Here is a 25,871-nt window from a genome sequence, read left to right on the forward strand (position 1 = left end):
GAATAATCTACTACTGCAATAATACCTGGTCCCACTTCAAACCCCTAACCCCAAACCACCGCATCACCACCTCCTCCGCAGGCAAACCCAGCTGGCAACCATCATTCTTCGCTGCAGCTGCACGTCGTGCCCAATAGATGTAAGAGTGCCCGACAAACCAACACTCCACTGGACCTAAAACAACAAACACAACTTATAGAGCCAAGTACTGGCGCACATATGACTTAAACCTTCCCGATGACCATCTCACAATTCCATGTATCATTTCATCACTCATTCCTAACATTCTTGCCTCAGTAGCTGCGCCAATTAGAAATGAATGGGAACTAAATTCCCCAGCAGAGAAGCCCACTAATGTCAACGCCTTCCGGAACACTGCCACAAACTGGAATTTTGACAATGACAAACCCCCAGCATGGACCAACAACGGACCATCGCCAGCTGGCCTTATATGCAAAAATTCCCTCACAGCCCCGACTGGGCAGCACGGTCCCCCAATAACCCGTAACCGTATTAAACGGCCTCTTCCCATCTGATCAGTCTTTGACCGCCGGAGCCAGATGACAATCTGTCACCCCTCGGCCACCACATCTCCCACTTGGATCCCACCCCTGTCCGACCTGTTGGGTGCGAATACTTCTGAGACCCGAAAGACTGCGAAAAAGGCTAACACAAAGGCTGCACGGAACAATTCAACTTCGAACGAATCCGCGCAGACCGAGGGCAGAACCCCGACTACCTTCTGTAGGACAGAAAATATAACTGGTCACCTCCCATCCACCCCGAGAGGACCCCTACACAAACTGCGTCCAACCATCCTAACCACAAATGACTTCATAATATCCTGGAAGCCCAACAGCTGACATAAAAAGGCCAGAGTCGCTAAGCGCCTCCTAACTAGTGCTTTAGAGACCCGGGACTCAATCCATCCCCCCATCCACTCAACCAGAGCCCTGGACCACTCGACTTCTGAAAAAGAATACCCACCTGCTCCCAAGAAAAATTGCCAATCACCCCATACCTGTCCGTATGCCCTCCAGGTACTCTTGGCTAAAGCCGACCTCACCATACTCATAAACCTGGGAATACTGCCTTCCACAATCCCGCTGGACAGCGATCCCCTTCCGCAGCAGCTTCTGGGGCAAGGGCTGGAAACGGTCCCACTGTAGACGTGAGAGAGCATCGGCAATGTCATTAGATGAACCGGGGACATGGACAGCCCTAAACCACACGTTCAATCTCAGACACTCCAAAACAAACAGGTGTAACAAAGAAACCACCGGAGGGGAAGAGGCCGACAAGTTGTTAACAGACATGACCACCCCCATATTATCCGAGTGGAAAATCACCTACCTGTCCCTCAACACTGGTGCTCACAATTTTAGAGACACTAACAAAGGGAACAGCTCCAGGAAAACCAAATTTTTATTTAAACCTGCCTCGACCCATGCCTCAGGCCACACGTCAGCGCCCCATCTACCACCCAGATAAGCTCCGAAACCATGGGGCCGGAAGCGTCAGTGAAAAGGTTCAACTCTGACCCCAACACTACCTTCTGAATGATGGACTTGCCATTGTACCCCTGGAGGAACACGAACCAAACCCTCAAGTCCTTCCTGATCAAAAAACCCGACCGACCGGGATGATCCTGCACGCAAAGTTAAGTTTACCTACAATGGACTTCATCTCACGCAACGTCAGCTTATTACGACCCACAGCCATCTGTAAAACTTTTACTAAATTAACTACTTTCTCCCTTGGTAGGCTACACTGCATTGAATCAGAATCAATCTGGATCCCCAAGAATCACAGGACCGGCGTCGGGCCTTCTGACTTCTAGGAAGCTATCGGGATACCAAAATCCCCCGCAACATGCATAAAGGTTGACAACAGCCTGCCGCATATTTCGGACTGCGGGGGACCGACAAATAAGAAATTGTCCAGGTAGTGGACTAATGATTTCAAGCCCGATAGACGCTTAACAACCCACTCAACAAAGCAACTAAAAGTCTCAAAGTAGGAAATAGAGCATCCCATCGGGAAACAAAGGTCAACGATAAAGGCATCATCGAAGGTAAAACCCAACATGCGATGGCATTTAGGATGGACCGGTAACAAGCGGAATGCCGACTCTACGTCCACCTTTTCTAAACGCGTCCCCCCTGTCGGCTTTCCGGACCAAACCCACCACCGTGTCAAAGGAAGCATAAGAAACCGCTGCCAATTCCGGGTCGATGCCATCATTCACGGATGATCCTTTTGGGTAGGATAAGTGGTGGATCATCCGGAATTGGCCTTGGCCTTTTTTAGGCACGACCCCTAGTGGAGAAATCCGCAAATTGGACATGGGCAAATCGGTAAACGGACCAGCCATGCGGCCCAAAGCCACCTTCTTAGCCAATTTATCCCAAATGATTTCTGGGTGGGCCCTGGCTGATTTCAAGTTACCCAAAAAACATGGGCCTTCCCCTGGCTGGAACGGTATCCAGAAACCCGAGCTGAAACCAGTAAGCAACAGCTCGGCCGCACCTGCTTTGCCCCGCACCTTAGCGTATTGCCTTAGCCAAGGCACCATCTTTCCTATGTTCACTGGTGTCTTGGCCCTGTATAACCATTTCCCCTGGGCGTGTGCCCGTCCGCTCTCTCTTAAAACATTTGGTGTAGGAGTGCACTCCCCCACACCCTGAACACTCATGCTTGTATTTGCATGAGAGACCAAAACGGCATTGACTCTCATTATATTGGAAGCACAACCCCTTCCTACCGGAGACAGCGGTACTGGCACCAGCGCCGCCGGCAACAGCGCCCCCCCCCCGACTCGAAAGGACTGCCCGACCGTAGAGGGGTCATGATCTCGAGTCAGATACCCATATCTCTATCGTCCCAACGCATGGCGGGCCGCACGGCAAGCCGCTGACGAAACTGTTCATCGTACTGGCACCATGCTAACCCGCCATACGTATGGTATGCCGAGGAAATCTCATTGTGATAACAAGAGAGAGCAGATCCCTGCTCCGGGAACCTCTCTGTAATGACGCTGGCCAAAATACCAAAAGAATTTTTGTTTTTAGTAGACCGAGCGCTAGTATTATAAAAGCCTTAAGCTCACTGGCAATAGTCCCCTAGTGGACTTGGGAAATAGCTATACGTGTGTGAGAGAGTGAGAGCTAAAAGCTAAAAAGGCATAGGTAGAGTACAAGTGGTTTAAAAAAGGTACATATTTATTAACAGTAAAAATCTCAGTAAAAATACGATTAAAACCTTCCTAAAATCTCCATGGATCCATGAGATAAAAAAAGAGTACAGAAGAAATACAATATGTAACAAGAATTTCGTCCTATACTGGGGTGAAAGATATTAATAATTGTTAACTACAACAACAATAATTTGAAATCAGAGTAGTAAACAAGGATGGTTAATAAGGGTATAATTTTGTACGTTATATATTGTATAACCAGAATGTACGTTGGAAATAGCAAATAAGCACAAATAAAAACAGTTCATAAAACAAATAATCTTGGGTGCAGTGTCCAAGGTAAACAATCCAATCTCTTTCAAAATACAAAAAGACCTGGACCAATTACTCAGAGTTTTCGGCAACCTCCGATATCCCTTTTTTCTCTCATCCTCCTCTTTCTTACCCTCATCCCCTTTAGGGTCATCCTTAAAGTCTACAAACTGATCAACCGGGAGCAAAGAAAAGATCTCCAAAAACGCCCACTTCCAGATCTTTTCCTTAACTTCCGATTGCAAGTGTAGCCCCATCAGGCCAATGGAGCAAAGACAAGGATGCTGGAAAGCTTCCTCAGAGACCCTGAGCCCACCTGCTATGATAACCGTCCTTACGGCAGGAGTATCGCCGTCGAGCCCCCCGTCACCAAAACTTTCGGCTGCGACTCTGCCTCCCCTGAGGCCGGAGGGGCCCACGCTCCCCCCGCCCCTTGACACCCTGAAGGAATATCATTCTTCTCAAAACTCGCAATCAAGTCTTTCAAACCTAGTAATAAAACTTGCTGCTTATCTATATCCCTGCCCAGCCCAATGGGCATCCCCACACCCAGCACCTCACCTGCTCCACAAGGCACCGTCCCAGGTCCTGTAGCAGAAGCCGTGGATACCACTGGAAGCGACACCATTGGCCTAGCTGTACGACGGCGATTATCTCTGCCAGTCGAATGCCTCCTCCGTAAAGGCGACCTCCTCTTGGTATCGGCACACCGCCTCCATTCTCTGCTCCTGCCACGAGGGGATCTGTCCAAGCCAGCCCATGTAGGCGATGAACGTGCCTCTGCCTCACTTCTTCTAGGCAGCGGCGAACGAGACCGACCCCGCCTGTAACCAGCACCAGCATCCCGTGGTGGAGCCGCTGCCCGGCTGTTCCTATCCTCCTGAAACGAAAGATTAGATGCTAGCACCACCTGCCTCCTGCAGCCTAGCCCACCTGCCGGCGTCTCCCGGCCACTGGCGGCCGTCCCACCCAGCTGCCTAAAACTCTGCTGCCCCCCATGCCTGGTCAATTGCGGGGATAAACAACGTAACAGCTGCGCCAAAGCATCCAACTCTCTTACCTGGCCAGCCGCCGTAGCTCCCGATGATGGGCCCTCGCCCGGGTCCTCCTCAAAATCGCTTAAAATGTCCTCCAAGTTGATGGATTCGCCGTCGTGCTCCCTGACACTGCCGCGACAGGTCAACCCATCTTCGGCCACCACCAGATCACTATTAGCAATCACCGGCTCCACTACTTAAGAAAAAGAAAATATTAGTGGATAGGTATCTACACCCCCCATCCCAAGGCCAAGAATAGAGGGGGGGAGGGGAGGAGAAGGAAAGGGAGGAGGGAAGGAGAACGAAAATAACACTTGAACTTTTTTTTTTTATTATTATTATTTTTTATTTTTTATTTTATTATTTATTTATTTATTTATTTATTTATTTTTAAAAACTGAATTGGGTCAATGTATGAGCTGACCCCAAGGTGTTACCTACAACCCGGCTAACAGGCTCATGAAATGGCAACATTAAATGTGATTTAGGAACTAACCCCCCCCCCCCCATTTCAAATCCTGAAGCTATGCCTACTGAAAAAAGAAGCTATTCTATTTACCCCTTTATTTTTTTTTATTTTTTTTTTAAAAACTACGTCACCAGGAACCCACACCATGGCCACACACAAACTTAAAGGTGGAACCTACCCAGGGGAACAGAAAAACCTAACAAACAAGTAAAGGAAAAGCAACCTTACACATATGAATTAAAAATTTGCCATTACTTATCCTGCACAGACACCTGCTGGCCAAAGATTACCTTTACACATTTTAAAAACCAAACTACACTGTTTTTTTTTTTTGTTTTTTTTTGTTTTTTCTATATATATAAACCAACAAATAAAATGCCCAATGGAATAAAGGAAGGAATGACATTAGGGAGGGAGGTTAATTCGATAAGGGGCACAAGGAAAAGCTAAATCCCAAACAAACTATTATGCTATAGCTATAGCTATTATGGCAAAGCCTAAAATTTTTTCTAACAATAAGGGGCATAAAAAAACAAAAACAAAATATATATAAGAAAGCATGCCCCCCCCCCCGCCCCCACACAGCAAGCCAAACACCCCCCCCCAGCCTCCCGCCAAGCCTCCCACCAAGAAAAGCGCATGCAATCACCCAGCACACCTTTCCCTCAAAGAATGGCTACCGCCACACACCTGGACCGCAACCAGCATATTTTCCCCTCAAGAGGACTACCCCCACCAACACAGAGCCTTACCCTGCACAGCCGATGCCGCAGGCGTATGACCTCCGGACCGTCCCAACTGCGCAGTATTCTCCTGGCCGCCATCCGCCATCTGCGATTACATCACGGGTCCTGTCGCCGACGCTCCACCTCTCTCCAACAGCTCACCGCTACCCATTCGGCCTGCATCCAGGCCCGTCTTCACTACTGCCTTCCTAGGCCAGCCATTCGCCCTACGAGGTCCTCCACCCTGGGTTCCACGGGAACGACGAACTGCTACTTCTGGGGTCAGCGGAACCGGGGCCCTGGATCTCCTGACCGGCCTCTTCTTCTGCCCGGCACCAACGCCCACTTCTGGAAGGGCACCGGCCTCCTTGAGTTGCGGGCTGTTTTCCAGTGTGAAAGATAGGCTGGAGACCAGATAGCATGGCTGACTGCTTGTAAAGAGACACACCGTGGGATTTTAAACCAGCACCAGCACTTTTCTCCACACTGACGCTGTCAGTTTGTCTGGGTTTAAGCTCGATCGTGTGAGCAGCTTTCTTGGGAGAAAACTATCATTGCCGTTTGTACTCCTTTGTTGGCGATCCGGCTTTCTTCAATCCCCACAGCTGTTATCCTCCACCTTCACTGCACTTCCATAGGTCTCCCAGGTGAGACCCCCAGCGTACTGACTGCTGGATCTGAATGTCAGCCTGCCTGCACGCACCTAGTTCATTCAAGGTGCCACTCTATTTGTGAGTAGATTTTATGCACTTTATTGTTTCACATTATACTTGAACGATTTACACTATGTTGGCGCCCCTTGTCTTCTCCTCCTCCTAGATATCCTGACCCACCACACCGTGGATACAAGCGGAGCAAGCCAAACATCTGAATACACAATTACTATATCCTTTATTCTGAACTGGACTTTTTATATTTGGACACTGAGATATATATATATTCAAATATATATATATATATATATATATATATATATATATATATATATATATATATATATACACTTTTTCTTTATTTTTTGTGATTTTTCACATTGTTAATATTGTTATATCATCATTGCACTCACTGTTGTTTATTTAATAGAAATTGTTTGTACACTTGAGATTCAAATATATTTATGTCCATTGGATTCACTTATATAGATGTCAATTTGAACAAGACACCAAAAGGTTTTTAATCCTATACCACTGTTTTTTCCACATTAGCGCATCCTCTTAGTTTTTTCTTTCAGAAAACACTTTGTTAATAAATTTTGTATAGTGGCGGTGACGTTGGGGGTGGCAGATTAGGGGTTAATAAATGTAGGTAGGTGGCGGCGATGTTAGGGGCGGCAGATTAGGGGTTAATAATATTTAACTAGTGTTTGTGATGCAGGTGTGCGGTGGTTTAGGGGTTAATATGTTTATTATAGTGGCGGCGATGTCCGGAGTGGCAGATTAGGGGTTAATAAGTATAATGTATGTGTCGGCGATGTCGGGGGCGGCAGATTAGGGGATAATAAGTGTAAGATTAGGGGTGTTTAGACTCGGGGTTCATGTTAGGGTGTTAGGTGTAAACATAAATTTAGTTTCCCCATAGGAATCAATGGGGCTGCGTTAAGGAGCTTTATGCTGCTTTTTTGCAGGTGTTAGACTTTTTTTCAGCCGGCTCTCCCGATTGATGTCTTTAGGAAAATAGTGCACAAGCTTGGAGTGAGGTATGGAGCTCAATTTTGCTTTACGCTCACTTCTTGCCTGATAACGCCGGGTTTTTGTAAACCTGTAATACCAGCGCTGTAGGGAAGTTAGCGGTGCAATAACTTGCAAGTTATTACCGAGCAGCTCTTACCGCAAAACTCGTAATCTAGTCGAATGTTTTTTAATGATATTAAATACTTTCTTGCTCATGGTATTATATGAGCTAACAAAATTCAATCTAGTATGACTAGGTGTATTTGGCCTGACTGGGCGGCTTTTTAAAGAGTTCTCAATTTTATTCAATTCTTGAGCATTATAGCCCCTGCTGACAAACTTACTCTTCATGTCATTGGACCTGTCTTGTCTGAGGAGTGAATCTGACACTATTCTCTCTACTCTCAATAACTGAGACTTGGGCACACTTTGAAAAACTTGTGGGGGATGGAAGCTGTTCCTATGTAAAAGGGTGTTCCTATCAGTTGGTTTCACAAAAAGGTCAGTAGCTAATCCGCCATCTTTTTTGTAGACCATTGTGTCCAGAAATTCAACTTTCTGCATATCCATTTTACTACTGAATTTTAAAAAAGGAACTGCATTCTCAATACTGTCTAAATTCAGTAAGTGTTTCAGGGGTGCCCCGCCACACAATGAATAAATCATCTATCTAGCGGAACCAATACTGACAATATTGGGAATATAGTGGTTTTTGTGTACACATGTCTCTCTTCAATAGCATCCATCACCAAACAGGCATAGGATAGGGCCACATTGGACCCCATCGCAGTGCCTATTTTATGCATGAAAAATTGGTTTTCAAACAAGAAAAGTTATTAGTTAACACCAAGGTCAACAAGTCAATAAGCCATTCTTGTTGTAGCGCATTGTACAGATTACTTTTAGATAAAGCCTCTCCCACACAGCCAATTCCCACTGAATGGGGAATGACCGTGTAGATGGAGGTTACATCCCAAGTAGCCAAGATGATATTGTCATCTATGTGATCGATATTATCAATTTTTTCAATAAATTGTATAGTGTCTCTAATGTAAGATCTGCCTTGTGTAACAAGTGGTGTTAAAACTTTATCCAAAAATTGGGCAGTGGGGCTTAAGAGAGAGCCTATGCCGGCCACTATGGGCCTACCAGGTGGATCAACAAGTTGTTTATGTACCTTAGGTACAACATAGAACACTGGAATCAGGGGATATGTTGGTGTAAAAAACTTGTACATTTTTTTGTGTTAAAGGACCAGTCAACATAGTAGATTTGCATAATCAACAAATGCAAGATAACAAGACAATGCAATAGCACTTAGTCTGAAATTCAAATGAGTAGTAGATTTTTTTTCTGACAATTTTAAATTTTTTGTCTTTTTCCACTCCCCTTGTACCATGTGACAGCCATCAGCCAATCACAAATGCATACACGTACCATGTGACAGCCATCAGCCATTCACAAATGCATACTCACTTATTCTTGCACATGCTCAGTAGGAGCTGGTGACTCAAAAAGTTTAAATATAAAAAGACTGTGCACATTTAGTTAATGGAAGTAAATTGGAAAGTTGTTTACAATGGCATGCTCTATCTGAATAATGAAAGTTTAATTTTGATTGAGTGTCCCATGTTCTAAACTATTGTCCAAAATTTTGTGTAATTCCCTACGTACACTCTCAGTGGGGTTCCCATTCAGTTTGTCATATACTTGTACATCAGTTAACTGGCGTAAGATTTCTGCCTTGTATTTAGCAGTATCCATCATGACCACCGCACCGCCCTTGTCCGCGGGCTTGATCGTGATGGATGTATCCCTTTCAAGTTTTTTAAACCTCAAATTCTTGTTTAGTTAAATCATGCCTATCTTTTTGTAAGGCATTCTTATAGGCAATTTCTTTATATTTAGTGTCCACAATTTTAATAAATGTCTCCACCGCAGCATTGTCCCCTGAGGGGTTAAATGCGCTTTTAAGGTTCAGTCCATATTGCCCAATATCAAATGCAACATTCTCTTTGCTGCCCTCTGTAGTTTTAACAAAACAGTCTCTGCTTGGATTGTTGAAAAAGGGTTTTAATCTAAGCCCTCTGAAAAAACGTGTCAAGTCCAGCATGAGAGAAAAAGTGTCCGCACGCTCAGTGGCGAAAAATGTGGTATCATTTACATCCACAAGATTGGTTGCTCACATGAGAATAGAAAACAGGTGAGGGTATAAAAGTAATTAACCTGTGTATTATCAAGTGTACATGACTAAGGGCCTATAGCAGGCCTGAAACGTTGTATTTTCTATCTTTATGGACCCTATGTGAAACAATAAAAGTCTTTTTTAACTTTGGAGGCTGGAATATCCTTTCTTTTTCCATTTTGGTATATTTCATGCCACCATTTCACCACCAAATGCGATCAAATAAAAAAAATTGTTAACTTTTTTACTAACTTTAGGTTTCTCACTGAAATTATTTAAAAAACAGCTTGTGCAATAATGGTTGTAAATGCTTCTCTGAGATCTCCTTTGCTCAGAAATAGCAGACATATATGTCTTTGGCGTTGCTTTTTGGTATTTAAAAGGCTGCTAAATGCTGCTGTGCACCACACTTGTGTTATGCCCAGCAGTGAAGGGGTTAATTAGGTAACTTCTAGGGTTAATTTTAGCTTTAGTGTAGAGATCAGCCTTCCACCTAATACATCCCACCCCCTGATCCCTCCCTGACCGCTCTCAAACAGCTCTGTTCCCTCCCCCCCCCCACCCTTGTCACCTTCTGCCAGTACTAAAATAAAAGTTTTTTAAAAAAAAATAAAAATATATATATATTCTTCAGTGTAGGATCCCCCCTTAGCCCCAACCTCCCTGATCCCCCCCAAACAGCTCTCTAACCCTCCCCCCTTGACCTATTTGCTGCCATCTTGGGTACTGGCAGCTGTCTGCCAGTACACAGTTTGCATAAAAAAATATAGGTTTTATTTATATATATATATACATATATATATTATATAAAAAGGCATTTTTCTGTAGTGTAGCTGCCCCCCCTCATTTATTCTCCCCCCTCCCAGATCCCATTTCTCCAAGACTTATCCCCCCCTCCCTCTCCCTCCTTCCCTTATGCAATGATGGTATTAAGAAGCGCACGCACACCCCTTCCGCGCTCCCAACGGCCCTGCCGCACTATCAGAACAGGATCCACATCAGAGGAACTGCTCCAGTGATGGGCCGCCCATCTGCCTCTCTCCCACCCACTCAATATCAAGGCATCACTGCAATAATCTGAAAGTGGGTGGAAGCGATCACTATCGCTTCCAGCAGTTGAAAACACTGAGGGCGTGCAGGGTACGTCCTTGGACATTAAGTACCAGTTTTTGTAGGACGTATCCTGCACGTCCTTGGTCGTTAAGGGGTTAAATGGACAGTCTACTTGAAAACTGTTATTTTTTTTAAAAAGATAAATAATCCCTTTATTACCCATTCCCCAGTTTTGCATAACCCACACTGTTACATCAATATACTTTTTATACTTTTTTTTTAGCTTTTTACAATCTAGCATTTAGCCAATTAGTGCTGGTTCTTGTGAACCCATTATCATTCTCCACGGGAGTGAGCTTAGTTTTATCTATATGACACACATGAACTAGCACTGACTGTCTGTAGTGCAAGAAAAATCAATGAGATATGGGACGGCCTGTAGGGGCTTAGAAACAGGCAATCTTAGAGATTAAAAAGTATATGATATATATATATATATATATATATATATATATATATATATATACACTCAGGGCTCAAAATTTCAAGTCATAAGCTACTAACCAGGACAAAATGTTACTTGCCACTTCTAATCCTTCCCACACCCACTACTCCACCCCCTCTTTGCATATGTTTAGCCTATGTGAAACATTTTGTAATAATGTTTTTATGTTATACCATAATAAGTTAAATAATGCTACATACAATAATACATTTACAAAAATAAGTTCATAGCAAATAGAAACATCAACTAGGGGTTCAGGGGAAGACAGCAGTTGGATAGAAAAAGGAAATTGTTGAACTGAGAGAATGCAGAGAGTGCTGACAGTCACGAAAAGTTATAGCAGATCTGAATATTTGTTTTGATATAATTATCTTCTCTCCCTTCTCTCTCTTAAAGGGGCAGTAAACTTACACATAGTGCAGAATTATATAACATTAGCTTACAAATTTACTGCCCCTTTAACTATCTTTCTCGACTTCCTCCTCTCTTTAATCTCTCTTTTTACCCTATCTCTTCTCTCTCAGGCCATGGGGCCTATGTATCAAAGATCTTGCGGACCTGATCCGACAGTGCGGATCAGGTCCGCAAGACCTCGTTGAATGCGGAGAGCAATACACTCTCCATATTCAGCATTGCACCAGCAGCTCACAAGAGCTGCTGGTGCAACGCCGCCCCCTGCAGACTCTCGGCCAATGGGCCATCAGCAGGGAGGTGTCAATCAACTCGATCGTACTCGTTCGGGTTGAATTGTGGCGATTCCTGTCCACTTTCTCTTTACACTCTTTCTTTCCCCTCTCTGAGACATTTTTCACTCTTTTTTCTCCATTCTCTCTTAACTCTACCTTCTTCTCCACTTCCACATTTTCTCTACAGTCTCTCTCTCTCTGCCCCATTTACCCTCTCAGAAGGAACAGTCTAAGCACTAATGGGGCCCCTACAGCCTTAGAGGAATAACATATCCTTGCCCTTTCATGGCTATATAATATCCCTTTAGATAATAGTTTTAGCACATAGTCCAAAATATGTGTTTATCAGTTCTGCAATAGGAAATTTGTACATTCTGCAAATACAATGTGACAACTTTGCAACTTACAACATGCCACAAGACTTCAGACTCAACATTCACTAACTAACTTTTACTCACCACCGTTAAGTTTCCACTCGCCAATGGAGTAGAAACTTTGAGCCCTGTATATATATATATTTACAGAGGCTGGTGCACTCGCACAAACAGGTGTCCAGTTGCCAGGGTGCTGAATGCAGGTAGAGATAAAGGTAATAGAAGACAGAAATAGAAGCTTTTATTTACGTGACGTTTTGTCTGATGAAGGGGAGTTGTCCCCGAAACGTCACGTAAATAAAAGCTTTATTGCTTATCCTTAAGCCCAGTGAGTGCTGTCTTCTATTACTTTTATATATATATATATAAAACAATAGTTGGTTATGTAAAGCTGGGGAATCGGTAGTAAAGGCGCTATCTATCTTTTTTAAACAATAAACAAATCAAGTACACTGTGCCTTTAAATTCTTTAAATGTGTCCATGCTAAATTCACCCTAACAAGCATTAAACTAGCCTGGTTTGATATGAACTTACAAATGTATGTTGTGCATATCCTTGGCCTAACCCTAGATTAAATAAATAAAAAAAACATTTGTTAATCTAATATCTTGGGGGGGATACTCACTGCAATATTGTAACGCAACAATTGCAGAATTCATAACGATTTGTACCTTTATGAGCAACAACATTTTTAAAATGAGGTAACCTTTTAAGCTTTTAAATATTGAGAAAACTTGAGCAAGGCAAGATGCTTCCAGGGGCAAAGAGCTTGTATGAATTCCCCATGATGGGCCAGGGTTTAGGTTAAAATTCTGGATTACGTCTGCAGATTGCCTGGGACGCCCACAGCCAGCACCTAGATAGAGAAAATGTGTGTCTAGGGGCTGTCTATGCACTTCCCAGGCGTTCTAGAGACGCAGTCTAGAAACCATTTTGCAAGCATACTTCCTAAGTTTTATAGTTGTGATTGTTGTTCTTCCGCATTGCCAAAGGTTCTTTTTTGATGTGTTGTATTGGGCACATCATGTAACTGTACGTGTTAACAGCAAAAAAACACTAACAAAACATTGGAAAATATAGGTGAAGTTAAACTCAATTAATTTTGAACATGAGACCCTCGGAAACCTTATGGTAATCTATAAATTCAGGCTTATGTCTAATCTTCTCTACAAGATGTTGCAGTTATAATTACTGTACTGTCAATAACTATAAATGTCTGACAAGTAAATTAAGTTAAAGGAACAGTCTACATCTTATTCATTTTAAAGTCTTACCTTAGATTAAGCTGCAAATACCCTTCTGCGTCTTTTCTATATCCTGCAGCAGGAACGGTAAGTTATTTTAATATGAATATTGTATCTGGCCACTTTAAAATGGCTGCTAAGCTCTTCCCACTGATGACATCACGATCTGGGCTGCAGCTAGGCACTCAGCTGAATATTATTGATAGTCTGTTTAATACAACTAGTGGAGCTTTTGTGATTGGATGCCATATGCAGCTCGGATTGTGACAAAATCAGTGGGCGGGGCTTGGCAGCCATTTCAAAGAGACCAGAAACAATAATCATTTTAAAATAACTTCTTTACCTTTCCTACTGCATGATATAGAAAAGGGCGCAGAAGGCTATTTACAGCTTAATCTAAGGTAAGACTTTAAGATTACTAAGGTATAGACTATCCCTTTAAATTAAATAAAACGTACTGGAAAATATAACAACATATTTCAATGCAATACAAATAGACTCAGATAAACTGTATTTGATCTGTTTTTATGTATTAACATATTATATCTATATATCCATCATATCACCAGTAACACCTCTATAGGTGCCAACACAACAGAAGATTTTGGCATTGGTGGATTCATGCCCTTTGGCTTTAGAGGAACTCTGTCTGGTGCAGCCACCTGCTTTTATGCCTTTGTTGGATTTGACTGCATTGCCACTACAGGTAAATAAAATTACTAAATTATATCAATTACTCATTTTTTCAAGTATTTTTTGGATTACCAGATAGTCCCAAGAATTTAAAAGGCAAAATATTGGAAAACATACAGACTAACACTGCTGTATATGTACATATATTCAAATACTTTCTTGCTTTCAGAAATAATGCTCTTCTCCAATGCTGTAACATATAAATGTTCACAAAGATATAACAAAGCAATAGAGTTAATTCCTCCATGTGCACTTGGAAGTGTTTTTGGTTCTGAGTCACCTTATTGGGATTTTAGCTCAGTGACAACGCTCTCCATTGAAAGTATGGTGCACGGTAAAGAGATGTTGCCCATGCTTAGCGCACTAATCTTAGCACGGTCCTGTGATCTTAATAGCGCAACCTTCACTATCAATAGCTCTCCACTTGTAATCTGGGCATTATTTTTGGATCTTAGACCTCCAAATATTGCTGTTGTTGATTATTTTGCAAAGTAAAATATTCTAGCTTTAATCCCCATAATAGAAAAAAAAAAAAACTAAACATATCACCTCTAATCTTCTTTACTGTCCTTCAGCAGGGATAGTATGAGATTGTAATATAACATGTTTAAATGTATGTAGTTAACAAACTTTGCAATATACTTTCATTATTTATTTTGCCCCATTTTCCTGTAATTTAACTCTGAAAACTGTTGGTTTTCTGAATTTCACAGAGTTTAAATTTGGTTTTCCCCTTATCTATCTTTCCTGCAATTAGGACAATTAGGGAAATATATAAAAGAAGCACTAATAGAGACTGTCCAAACAAGGGTTTGTGGAACATAGTATTATCTAAAAGGGTTTGCACGCAGCTTTGTAATAAATAAAAAACTAGTTCAAACATGGATGAGCCCATTAAAGTACTTTATAGAATCTAACCCTTTGCACTTATATTAACAATATTTAAGCAACTAATATAATTGTAAAAATTACATCTACATATTACTCTATGGGGTCGATTTATCAAGCTCCGTATGAAGCCCCTGTTTCCGTGCCAGCCTTCAGGCTTGCCGGAAACAGAAGTTATGAAGCAGCGGTCTAAAGACCACTGCTCCATAACCTGTCCGCCTGTTCTGAGGCCGCGGATAGAAATCAACCCGATCGAATACGATCGGGTTAATTGACACCCCCTGCTAGCGGCCGATTGGCCGCAAATCTGAAGGGGGCGGCATTGCATCAGCAGTTCACAAGAACTGCTGGTGCAATGATAAATGCTGACAGCGTATACTGTTGGCATTTATCGATGTGCAGCGGACATGATACGCTACATTGTATCATTTCCACTCGCACTATGATAAATCTACCCCTAAGGCTAGTCTTTTCGTTGAATACACCATTATGGCCCAGATTACAAGTGTCTAAATATAGACACTTGTCTAAATATGTATATGTGTTTTTATATATATATATATATATATATATATATATATATATATATATATATATATATATATATATATATATATATATATGTGTGTGTGTATACATGTGTATTTATGTGTTTATATGTGTAAAAATGTATATACATACATATATACACATATAAAACACCCCCCCACAGATATATATATATTGATATAGATATATAGACATACACACATATGTATAGACATATACTGTATATACAGTTTTGAGCCCTTTCCAGTAAACTATCGTCAAATTATTTTAATACATTTTTATATGTAAATATTTTAAAATAAAAATACAATTTTCTTTAATGTGGAAAACATTGGAATGTAAAGTATATGTATACTCACATTTGGTTTAGCGCTGTTAGTCTAGTGTGGTGTTGGCTTAGCACGTGAGCGATAACTGTTAGGTTTTTTTTTAGTAGCACACCCCATAGAAATTTATGGGGAGAAGTTAATAAGGTTGAGATATCCAAAGTCCAGAAGATAGCACGCCTAATAATTCACTTGCGTGCTAACTTTTTACTTTCAACTAATACGCACGCAAACCCAGCCACATTAAAATTTTACTTTGGGTGCAGTTAGCTCGCAAATGTTAGAAATATTTAGTGTGCCACTTATAATCTGGCCCTATGTGTTTAAACCCTGCAAAGTACTGCTCAGGAGCTGCAGAGAACTACTGGTTCCAAGAAGCATTAGTTGCAAAGCTGGGTTGTGCAACTAGTGATGCTTATTCAGTAAGCAGCAATTTCTGCTTTGTGTGGGTTAAACACTAAGGGGTCGATTTACCAACCCCTGTATCGGCCCCAATACCTCTGTTTCCGTGCGAGCCTTTAGGCTCGTTGGAAACAGTAGTTAAGACCGCTGCTCCTTAACTCGCTCACCTGCTCTGAGGCGGCAGACAGCAATCCGCCTGATCGCATACGTTCGGGTTTATTGACACCCCCTGCTAGCAGCCAATTGACCACTAATCTGCAGGGGGCGGCATTGCACAAGCAGTTCACCAGAACTGCTTGTGCAATGATAAATGCCGACAGCGTATGCTGTCGGCATTCAGCGATGTCGGGCGGACATGATCGCTGCAGCAAATCATGTCTGTCCAACAGTTAGTAAATTGGCCCCATAATATTGCAGAGTTAAAAATGAGAGCATGTAATTTTTTAACTATAACAGCCCTTAAGATTTAAACGGAAACTAAACTTTTATGACTTTTAAAAAACACATCACTCAAGAAAACTAGTTAATATGTGCACAGAACATTATAATACCTTGAACAAGAATTCTGCAAGTTTATAAAATCACTTTTGGTAAAACATTTTCTGGAATTACCTTTTTACCTGATGTTAGATCAGCCCAAAGAAAGAGGGAGTAGTTTAGTTTTAGTGTAAATAACAACTTGCACCAGCATTCTCCTTTAAACCCTGCCCCAATCAATCCCACATACACTAGCCCTGTGTTCTCCTGAGAAGTATTATTATGTATGCTTCTGATAACAAGCATATGTTTGTAATTGCAGTTTACAGTAGATGCATATATTGTAAGAATATCCTACTGCACATGAGAGAACCACAATGCATGCTGGTACCTTATTAGTTTTGAACGGGTTACAATTGGCTATTGGTTACTAGGAAATAGATAAAAAGATAAAAACTATAGCATCAAAAAACTAATTTGATAAAACACAGCTGCATTATTCAATCCTCTGGTATACAGTTTCATGCAGCATCCAATAAGTATTTTATATCCCTTTTTAATAACCATATTTATAAATATTTTGTTACATGGGAAATAATTGTACATGTTTTGCCTTTTTACATGAATAATGAGTGCAGTTCAAACCTGAATGTGTTGATAAGTCATAAATCACTGATTACCTAGGGGTCGATCCGATAAAAATCGTCGCCCGCAAAAGCTGGCGACGCCAATATTTGCGCGGGTTTGGTATCCTATATACGGCGTAACCTAGAAGTTACGCGCGTATATTTCTGCCGTCGCCCGTAGTTTTTTGGGCCATAGGCAGATATACCAAACCGGCGCAGTTTGGTATCCAATATACAGCGTAAGGACTTACGTGGCGAAAATGGAGAAATCTTACTCCATTTTCACCTCGCCACAAAAAGCAGCCGTAAGAAGCCTTACGCTGACTATTGGAGCCCCGTAACTCCCTAAACTAGCTGCTAAATAAACCTAACACCTAACGCATGCGCGATGTCTATCTAGCTGTCAACCGCGATCTGCTAAATAAACCTAACACCTAACGCATGCGCAATGTCTATCTAGCTGTCAACCGCGATCTGCTAAATAAAACCTAACACCTAACGCATGCGCAATGTCTATCTACCTGTCAACCGCGATCCCCCGCCGCAATCCCTAATAAAGTATTTAACCCCTAAACCGCCGCCATCTACATAAACTAACCCCCTACTGTGAGCCCCTAAAACCACCACCATCTAACTGATCTATCCCCTACTGTGAGCCCCTAAAACCGCCACCATCTAACTGATCTATCCCCTACTGTGAGCCCCTAAAACCGCCACCATCTAACTGATCTATCCCCTAATGTGAGCCCCTAAAACCGCCACCATCTACCTGATCTATCCACTAATCTGACCCCTTACACCGCCGCCAGCTATATTAATATTATTAACCCCTAATCTAATATCCATAAAGTAATAAGCTCTATTACCAGCCCTTAAAAGGGCCTTTTGCGGGGCTTTGCCCCAAAGTTAACAGCTCTTTTGCCCTATAACCTGCCCTCCCTACACCGCCGCCACCTATATTAATGGTATTAACCCCTAATGTAAGCCCCTTACACCGCCGCCATCTATATTAAAATTATTAACCCCTAATTTAATCTACCTACCCCGCCGCCAGCTATATTATCTATATTAACCCTAAGTATATTATAGTTAATATAGTTATTACATTATATATATTAACTATATTAACCCTAATTATATTAGGGTTAATATAGTTAATATAGTTACTATAGTATTTATATTAACTATATTAACTCTATCTAACCCTAACACCCCTAACTAAATTCTTATTAAATAAATCTAATTTATATTATAAACTAAAATATTCCTATTTAAATCTAAATACTTACCTATAAAATAAACCCTAAGATAGCTACAATATAATTAATAATTACATTGTAGCTATGTTAGGGTTTATATTTTTTTTACAGGTAAATTGTTAATTATTTTAACTAGGTATAATAGCTATTAAATAGTTATTAACTATTTAATAGCTACCTAGTTAAAATAATTACCCAATTACCTGTAAAATAAATCCTAACCTAAGTTACAAATACACCTACACTATCAATAAATTAAATAAACTACAAATATCTATCTAAAAATACAATTAAATAAACTAAACTAAATTACAAAAAAAAACAAACACTAAATTACAAAAAATAAAAAAAAGATTACAAGATTTTTAAGCTAATTACACCTATTCTAAGCCCCCTAATAAAATAATAAAGCCCCCCAAAATAAAAAAAATTCCCTACCCTATTCTAAATTAAAAAAAGTTCAAAGCTCTTTTACCTTACCAGACCTTAAAAGGGCCTTTTGTGGGGGCATGCCCCAAAGAAAACTGCTCTTTTGCCTGAAAAAAAAAACACAATACCACCCCCCAACATTACAACCCACCACCCACATACCCCTAATCTAACCCAAACCCCCCTTAAATAAACCTAACACTACCCCCCTGAAGATCTCCCTACCTTGTCTTCACCACACCAGGCCGAACTCCTCATCCGATCCGGGCGATGTCTTTATCCAAGCGGCAGCAAAGTCTTCTTCCATCCGGCAGCATCTTCCATCAAACGGCATCTTCAATCTTCATTCGTCGCTTCTCCGACGCGGAGCATCCATCCCGGCCGACGACTGAACGACGAATGAGGTACCGTTAAATGACGTCATCCAAGATGGCGTCCGTCGAATTCCGATTGGCTGATAGGATTCTATCAGCCAATCGGAATTAAGGTAGAAAAATCTGATTGGCTGTTTGAATCAGCCAATCAGATTCAAGTTCAATCCGATTGGCTGAACCAATCAGCCAATCAGATTGAACTTGAATCTGATTGGTTGATTCAATCAGCCAATACATATTTTATTGTTAGGCTAGTGAGGGGGGATAGCGGATAGAGGGTTAGACGTGTCGGGCTATGTTAGGGAGGCGTGTTAGACAGTGCTGGTGATTTCATACTTTAGTCAGGTTTTGTAGGCGCCGGCAGTTTCTAATGTGGCGCAAGTCACTGGCGACGCCAGAAATTTGTACTTGCGCAAATTTCTGGACATCGCTGGTTTATCTGACTTAAGGCATGTTAGCATCTGACGGCGCCGTATATTGGATTTCTCGAGATGCGAGCTGAAACTGCGGGCGACGCGGGTTCCGTCGCTTGCGCCGCAAACTACGCCGTATATCGGATCGCGCCCCTTAGATGCAATAACATTACATGGTTCCTAATTAGATTGACGGTTTGCAGTTAATTTTGTATGATCTATATAATAACAAACTCTGACATCCTATAGCTCAGGTACGTTTTCTACTTAAAATGTCAGATATGACTAATCAGGTTCCTCCTTCTGGTCAATATTTATATTATTTTATGTATAGTAGTATATACCATAAGAGTGTGTGAAATGGTATAACTTTCAAGAGAATACTAAGGTTGAGTACTAAACACCATATTATATATTTTTTTGTAGGCGAAGAAGTAAAAAATCCTCAGAAATCCATCCCACTTGGTATTGTAACCTCTCTACTCATTTGCTTCCTGGCCTATTTTGGAGTCTCTGCTTCTCTCACTCTCATGATGCCATATCATCTGCTGGACTCCCAAAGCCCACTTCCTGTTGCGTTTGAATACATTGGTTGGAGTGTGGCAAAATATGTAGTTGCAGTTGGTTCACTCTGTGCCTTAACCACAAGGTGAGATTACAGAATACACCAAGAGATCTTCTGGTCAATTCTTATTTCCTTTAATAAAAGTTGTCAAGAAAAATAACTTCTACCAAAATATGTTAGATACAAATGTCCTTGATGCAGTCATTCCAAATATGTTTACGTGTTATAGAAAACCAGTACAGGGGTTCACAAAGTTATTTCAGATTTAGATGCCAGAAATATTAAGAAGCTATACTTTTATAGGAGCCACATAGTGGTATTTGTATATAGATGTATGAAAAAAAATCCAAATCATTATGTTTCCCGGACTCTAGAGTTTGTCACACTCTGATAAAGTGTATACATTTTATCTGATCTATGAATAATATTTTAATGTGTTTATTGTATTTTTTGTGTGAAAAAACACATCTTATATGGAGAGATTTAGAGAATCGGTCCCTTACTGTCCTTTGTATCTATTACTGTACTGATGGACTATGCTCTGAACACAAGCTTTCACTTTTAATATAACCATAGATCTGCTCTTCAGCTCTGGGTAATATGGAACTCTATGCAACTGATGTGTGCAATTGAGGCAAATTTAATTTCAGCTAGTAGCACATTTTGGCATTTCTTGTTGTTTACATATGAATAAATCTGCAATGGTTATATTTTAATATTTCAGATAATCAAATTTAAACGGAGAAAAAAATATGAATTCATACATTAACAAAATACAGGGCTATGTTGTCAAGTTGACCGTTATTAATTTCAAGTTATAAAGGAACATTAAAATCAGCATTTAATTCCCCCGTAAAATGTTTAATTATGTATAGGGATACAAGCAACTTTGTAAAGTATTAGTATTTGCATTTGTGTTGAACAAATGGTAAATTAACCTCTACAGGCATGGAGAGGTTAATTTACTATTTGTTAAACACAAATGCAAAGTCTTTAACATTGGAACAAAGTTCCTATGTAAACACTTGATGTAAAAATTAAATCACACGATCGTTGATGCGATCACAGGATTTCAAGGCCGAAATCGGATTGAGGGGGACTGCCTGCGCTGCTAGGCACACAACCCAGTACAATTTTTCATTCCCATATTAGGTAGGAAGTTCCATCCCATCCTAATGGTGTTAAAGCCCAGCGCTGTTAGGACGGCATATAACGTCCTAAAGGCGTGAAGCGGTTAAATTATATTAAACTTGATTATCAATTACACATTAAAAAATGGTCCTCGGGCTGTCTCTTACACCTGATCCAGCTTTATTCTTTTTTTTTTCTCTTGCAATGACCTTTAGAAAAAATTCAGTCATTACTTATTGTTCCATGCTAAAATAAGTAAAAAAATGTTTTAAAAATATTAAAGGGACATGAAAACCATTTTTTTTATTATTCAGATACAAGTTTAAGAAAAGTTTCTAATTTACTTCTATTATCAAATTTCCTTTGCTCTCATGTTATTCTTTATTGAAGAGATACCTAGGTAGGTAGCGTGCACATGCCTGAAGCACTACATGACAGGAAATAGTGGTGTGCCACCTAGTGTTCTTGCTAATGTATAACATTGCTGCAAAACTGCTTCTATATACTGCTGCAGACACATGCTTACATCCCCGCTTTTCAACAATGGATTACAAGAAAATGAAGAAAATTTGATAATAGAAGTCAATTGGAAAGTTGTTTAAATTGGTATGCTCTATCTAAATCATAAAAGAAAAAAATGTGAGTTTTATGTCCCTTTAAAAAATAAATTAAAAAGTATGCACTTACTGGTTTTGTGGAAATCATTGTGGCTTTGAATTTCCAGATGGAACCAGTTATTGTTTTACAGAACTAATTATTAAAGCAACTGGTCATTAATCCTTATAGTTTTTTTTAATCTTATTCAATCAGAGGACATACCTATCTTACACATTTAAAGGGGCAATTCACCTTAAATGTTCTACACTTTAATTTGATCCCAATGATCCATTTTACCTGACTACGGGATAGATTACAAGTGGAGCACAAAATTATCACGTGCCCACAAACAGGCAAATGTTTGTGGGCGCAATTATCGCAGTAGCAATTATCACTTATAAAATGAACTAGAGATGAGATCTCTGGTTAATTTTATATATGTGCCCCAAATGCACCCAGAATACAGTCTAGTGTATTTTATTAAAAAAAATAAAGATAGCAGCATCTTTGTTTTTAATAAAAGAACTGCACTAAGCCAGTATTTTGGGCTAAAGTTGGCAGGTGTGGGATGTTAGAAAATAAATAGCACTGAAAAGTGCCTTTACATTGCAGCCTATGGGAACTGTGTGTTCCCAGTAAATATATATGTATATGCTTATCTACATATATATTTATGTGTTAATATGTATAAATACACATATTCACACATAAATATATATGCATATAAAATATATACATATAAACATCCAAAAGTGAAAGGCACGCACCGGGTCTTGATTAGGAACAACTCTTTATTTAAGTGACGTTTTGGTTTTCCCCATCCTCAGACCATCATTACAATTATATACATTACTTAACAACCTTATAAAGGCTCCTAACTCCCACCGGAAGTCCCGCGAACCACGTGGTACAACCCTACGTCATAGGTTGCTGTGGCAACCTGATGCCGTATGACAGATGTATGTGAATTAAAAACAAATTAAAAACACGCTAGCGGATATTATACAGAGGCCAGAAATGAAACTAAGTTTCAAACATGCAGAGTGAGGATAATATTGTCCTCACTCTGCATGTACCGCCCCGAGTAGACTACTGTCCCACACATGTTTAGTGTGTTCAAAGTAGTCCATGTAGATGTTCGCATAACTCGGAGAGAACCTGGTGCCCATGGCAGTGCCACATGTCTGAAGATACTGTGTATTATTAAACCAAAAAAAAGTTGTGAGTCAGAATATAGTCAATTGCCTCGATTATAAATTCCAGAAGTGGAGTAGCTAGTTCTGGATTTTGGTTCAATTTCCATTTAACTGCTTCCAAACCCTTTCAATGATCTATAATGAAGTAAAGAGAAGTTACATCCATGCTAGCCCAACAAAAAGGGTCTTGCCACTCAATATCTTTCTTTGATAGTATTTAATACGTTTAGTGTCTTTATGATACGATCTGGAGAATTGTGCATATGGTTGTCGGAATAAATCAAAGAAAGCTGATAGATTAGATGTTAATGAATCTATTCCACTAATAATAGTTAATAATAAAGTTTATATGCACTTTCAGGAGAAAGTAAAATATCAGTGTTTTTAAATCTGTTTTATATAGAAATTAATATTCTTCTTCTGTTATAATTTTCCTATCTAGGGCCTGCAATAATAAATCATGCAATTCTTTAGTGAAATCAGCTTTTGGATTCCCTTTAAGAATTTTGTATATATTCCCATCTGATCCTATTGGCCTCTTCCATGTAATATTTTCTGTTCATAACGACAGTGCCCCCCTTATCTTCTTCTTTTATGATTATGTCCTCCAACCAATGAAAAAGAATTAAACTCTTAAGCATGATATTAACAAGAAAAGGCATAATTATTGCAATTATGTGTAAAAATATTTTCAATGTTTGGAAATTAATCTTTTATTGTTTATGTGCCTCTATGAGGTTGTATGCGATAATTTGTTAGTCCTTCGTCCAGTTAGCACCGGAAGTTGGAACAATGTGATTTTGTATTTAAACCAGCGGTGTCAGCAAGATGTCAGCTGATTTGTAAGCACTTTTTTGGATTTTATACTTTTATTTGCTCTTGAAAAAGAAGCCTATGTGCATTGAAACGCGTTGAGATGTTTTATAAATAAACCACTGTTCTTATGAAAGGACTGTTGTTTTTTCTATCTGACATTGCTGACACCAGGATACTTAACCTGTGAGTATACTGCACTTATACATCTCACAATGTATACATACATCAATAAAGTTTCTTACTCGTAGTGCAAAAGAGGAGTCTTACTTTCGGGGAAACATAGGAGTTTTATTCTGGAGAGGATTCAGCAGGTTTGACATAGAAACACCCCTGAACCTGCGCCCCCTATTACCGAATACAATTCAAAAATATCTGCATACAAAATAAGAATTAAAAGTCAAGGATCCATAAGTAAATGTTTCTGAAATGTGGGATTTGTCAAGTCCAATTCTAAATGATAATAATGCATATAGGCATCTCCTGTTTTTATAGACCATAAAAGCATATTGCTTCAGCCTGGGGATTGCATTGTATGACCCATAGGGCTCGATTTATCAAAGCCCTACAGCTGCAAGTTCTCACAAGAACTTGCTTGCCGTAATTTAACAAGCAGCGGTCACCAGACCATTGCTTCCCTAACCTCTTCACCACCTCTAAGGTGGAGAAATTCAATCTCCGCGGTCGAGTCCGATCAAAGAGATTGACAGCTCCTGCCTGCACGTGATTGGCTGTGCGCGGGCAGGGAGCGGGATTGCACGCAAGCGCAAAATTGCACTCGTGTGCAATGGTGATTACCTGCGGGTAATTTCGCCCCGCCACAGGCGAGCTGAGGCGTACAGGGGCGCGTACACGCGCCCCTGTCCGCCTCAGCTTTGATAAATCTAGCCCGTAGTGTTGTTTACTGTATAAGGCGGGTTTTGGAATGGCCAGTAGTATGGTTTGGGCAGCATTTAACACTATATGCAACTATTTTCTCATTAATCATTTTTTTATTGAGATTTTGCGAAACAGAAAAAGTAGTACACAAAGCTTGTCACATAACAATAATGACACAGAAATACAATTAAACAGTTTCTGAAATCTCTATTTTACTCTAAGAAGATCATACTGGTATGACTATTTGGTTGGTCACTCATGGACCACTAGGATGCAGGTAAGTACAAAACTAAGATAGTCATCTCTGTGGCCACTTCAGAGCCTTGTGATATGTTAAAGGTATAAATATATCAAGATGGTGAATAAAACACACAACAACTGTAAAAGTATGTAATATGTTGGGGGCCACTTTTGGGACCCTAGTGTTTAAATGTAAAAGTAAAACAATTAAATGTTCAGCGGGTAAGCAATGCTTAGTATGTGGTATACCTAAAACAGCAATAATTTTCTCTTTTCACTAGAAATAATACTAACATCACCATGTTGTTAGAAATGCTATAAAATTCAAAGGTGTATCTAAAGACAAGGGCCACTTTCGGTCCCTCTAAAAAAAGAAACACTAAACCACGTAGGAAAACATCGCCTGGACTATAGAGGCATCATAAGCATATAGAGTAATGTATGGGTCCTTTCGGCAATACCAGGTTTGGGTCAGCGACCACGCTATTAATAATGTTATTCAAGTTTATAACCTTTGGGCTTAATACATAGAAAATAAATGTAATAGAGAGTTAAAA

The 25,871-nt window shown here is 40.3% G+C and overlaps 1 protein-coding gene across 1 annotated transcript in view; it reads left to right on the forward strand.

Annotated features, from left to right (window-relative positions):
• LOC128664030 (cationic amino acid transporter 2) overlaps positions 1-25,871 on the forward strand; it is a 100,052-nt gene that overhangs the window by 45,570 nt on the left and 28,611 nt on the right. Inside the window, exons 5-6 of the mRNA XM_053718682.1 lie at positions 14,027-14,163; positions 20,320-20,542. Of these exons, the coding sequence (XP_053574657.1) occupies positions 14,027-14,163; positions 20,320-20,542 (360 nt within the window). The remainder of the gene's footprint in view (positions 1-14,026; positions 14,164-20,319; positions 20,543-25,871) is intronic.

This window comes from Bombina bombina, chromosome 6, assembly GCF_027579735.1.
Source record: "Bombina bombina isolate aBomBom1 chromosome 6, aBomBom1.pri, whole genome shotgun sequence".
Taxonomy (NCBI): Eukaryota; Metazoa; Chordata; class Amphibia; order Anura; family Bombinatoridae; genus Bombina; species Bombina bombina.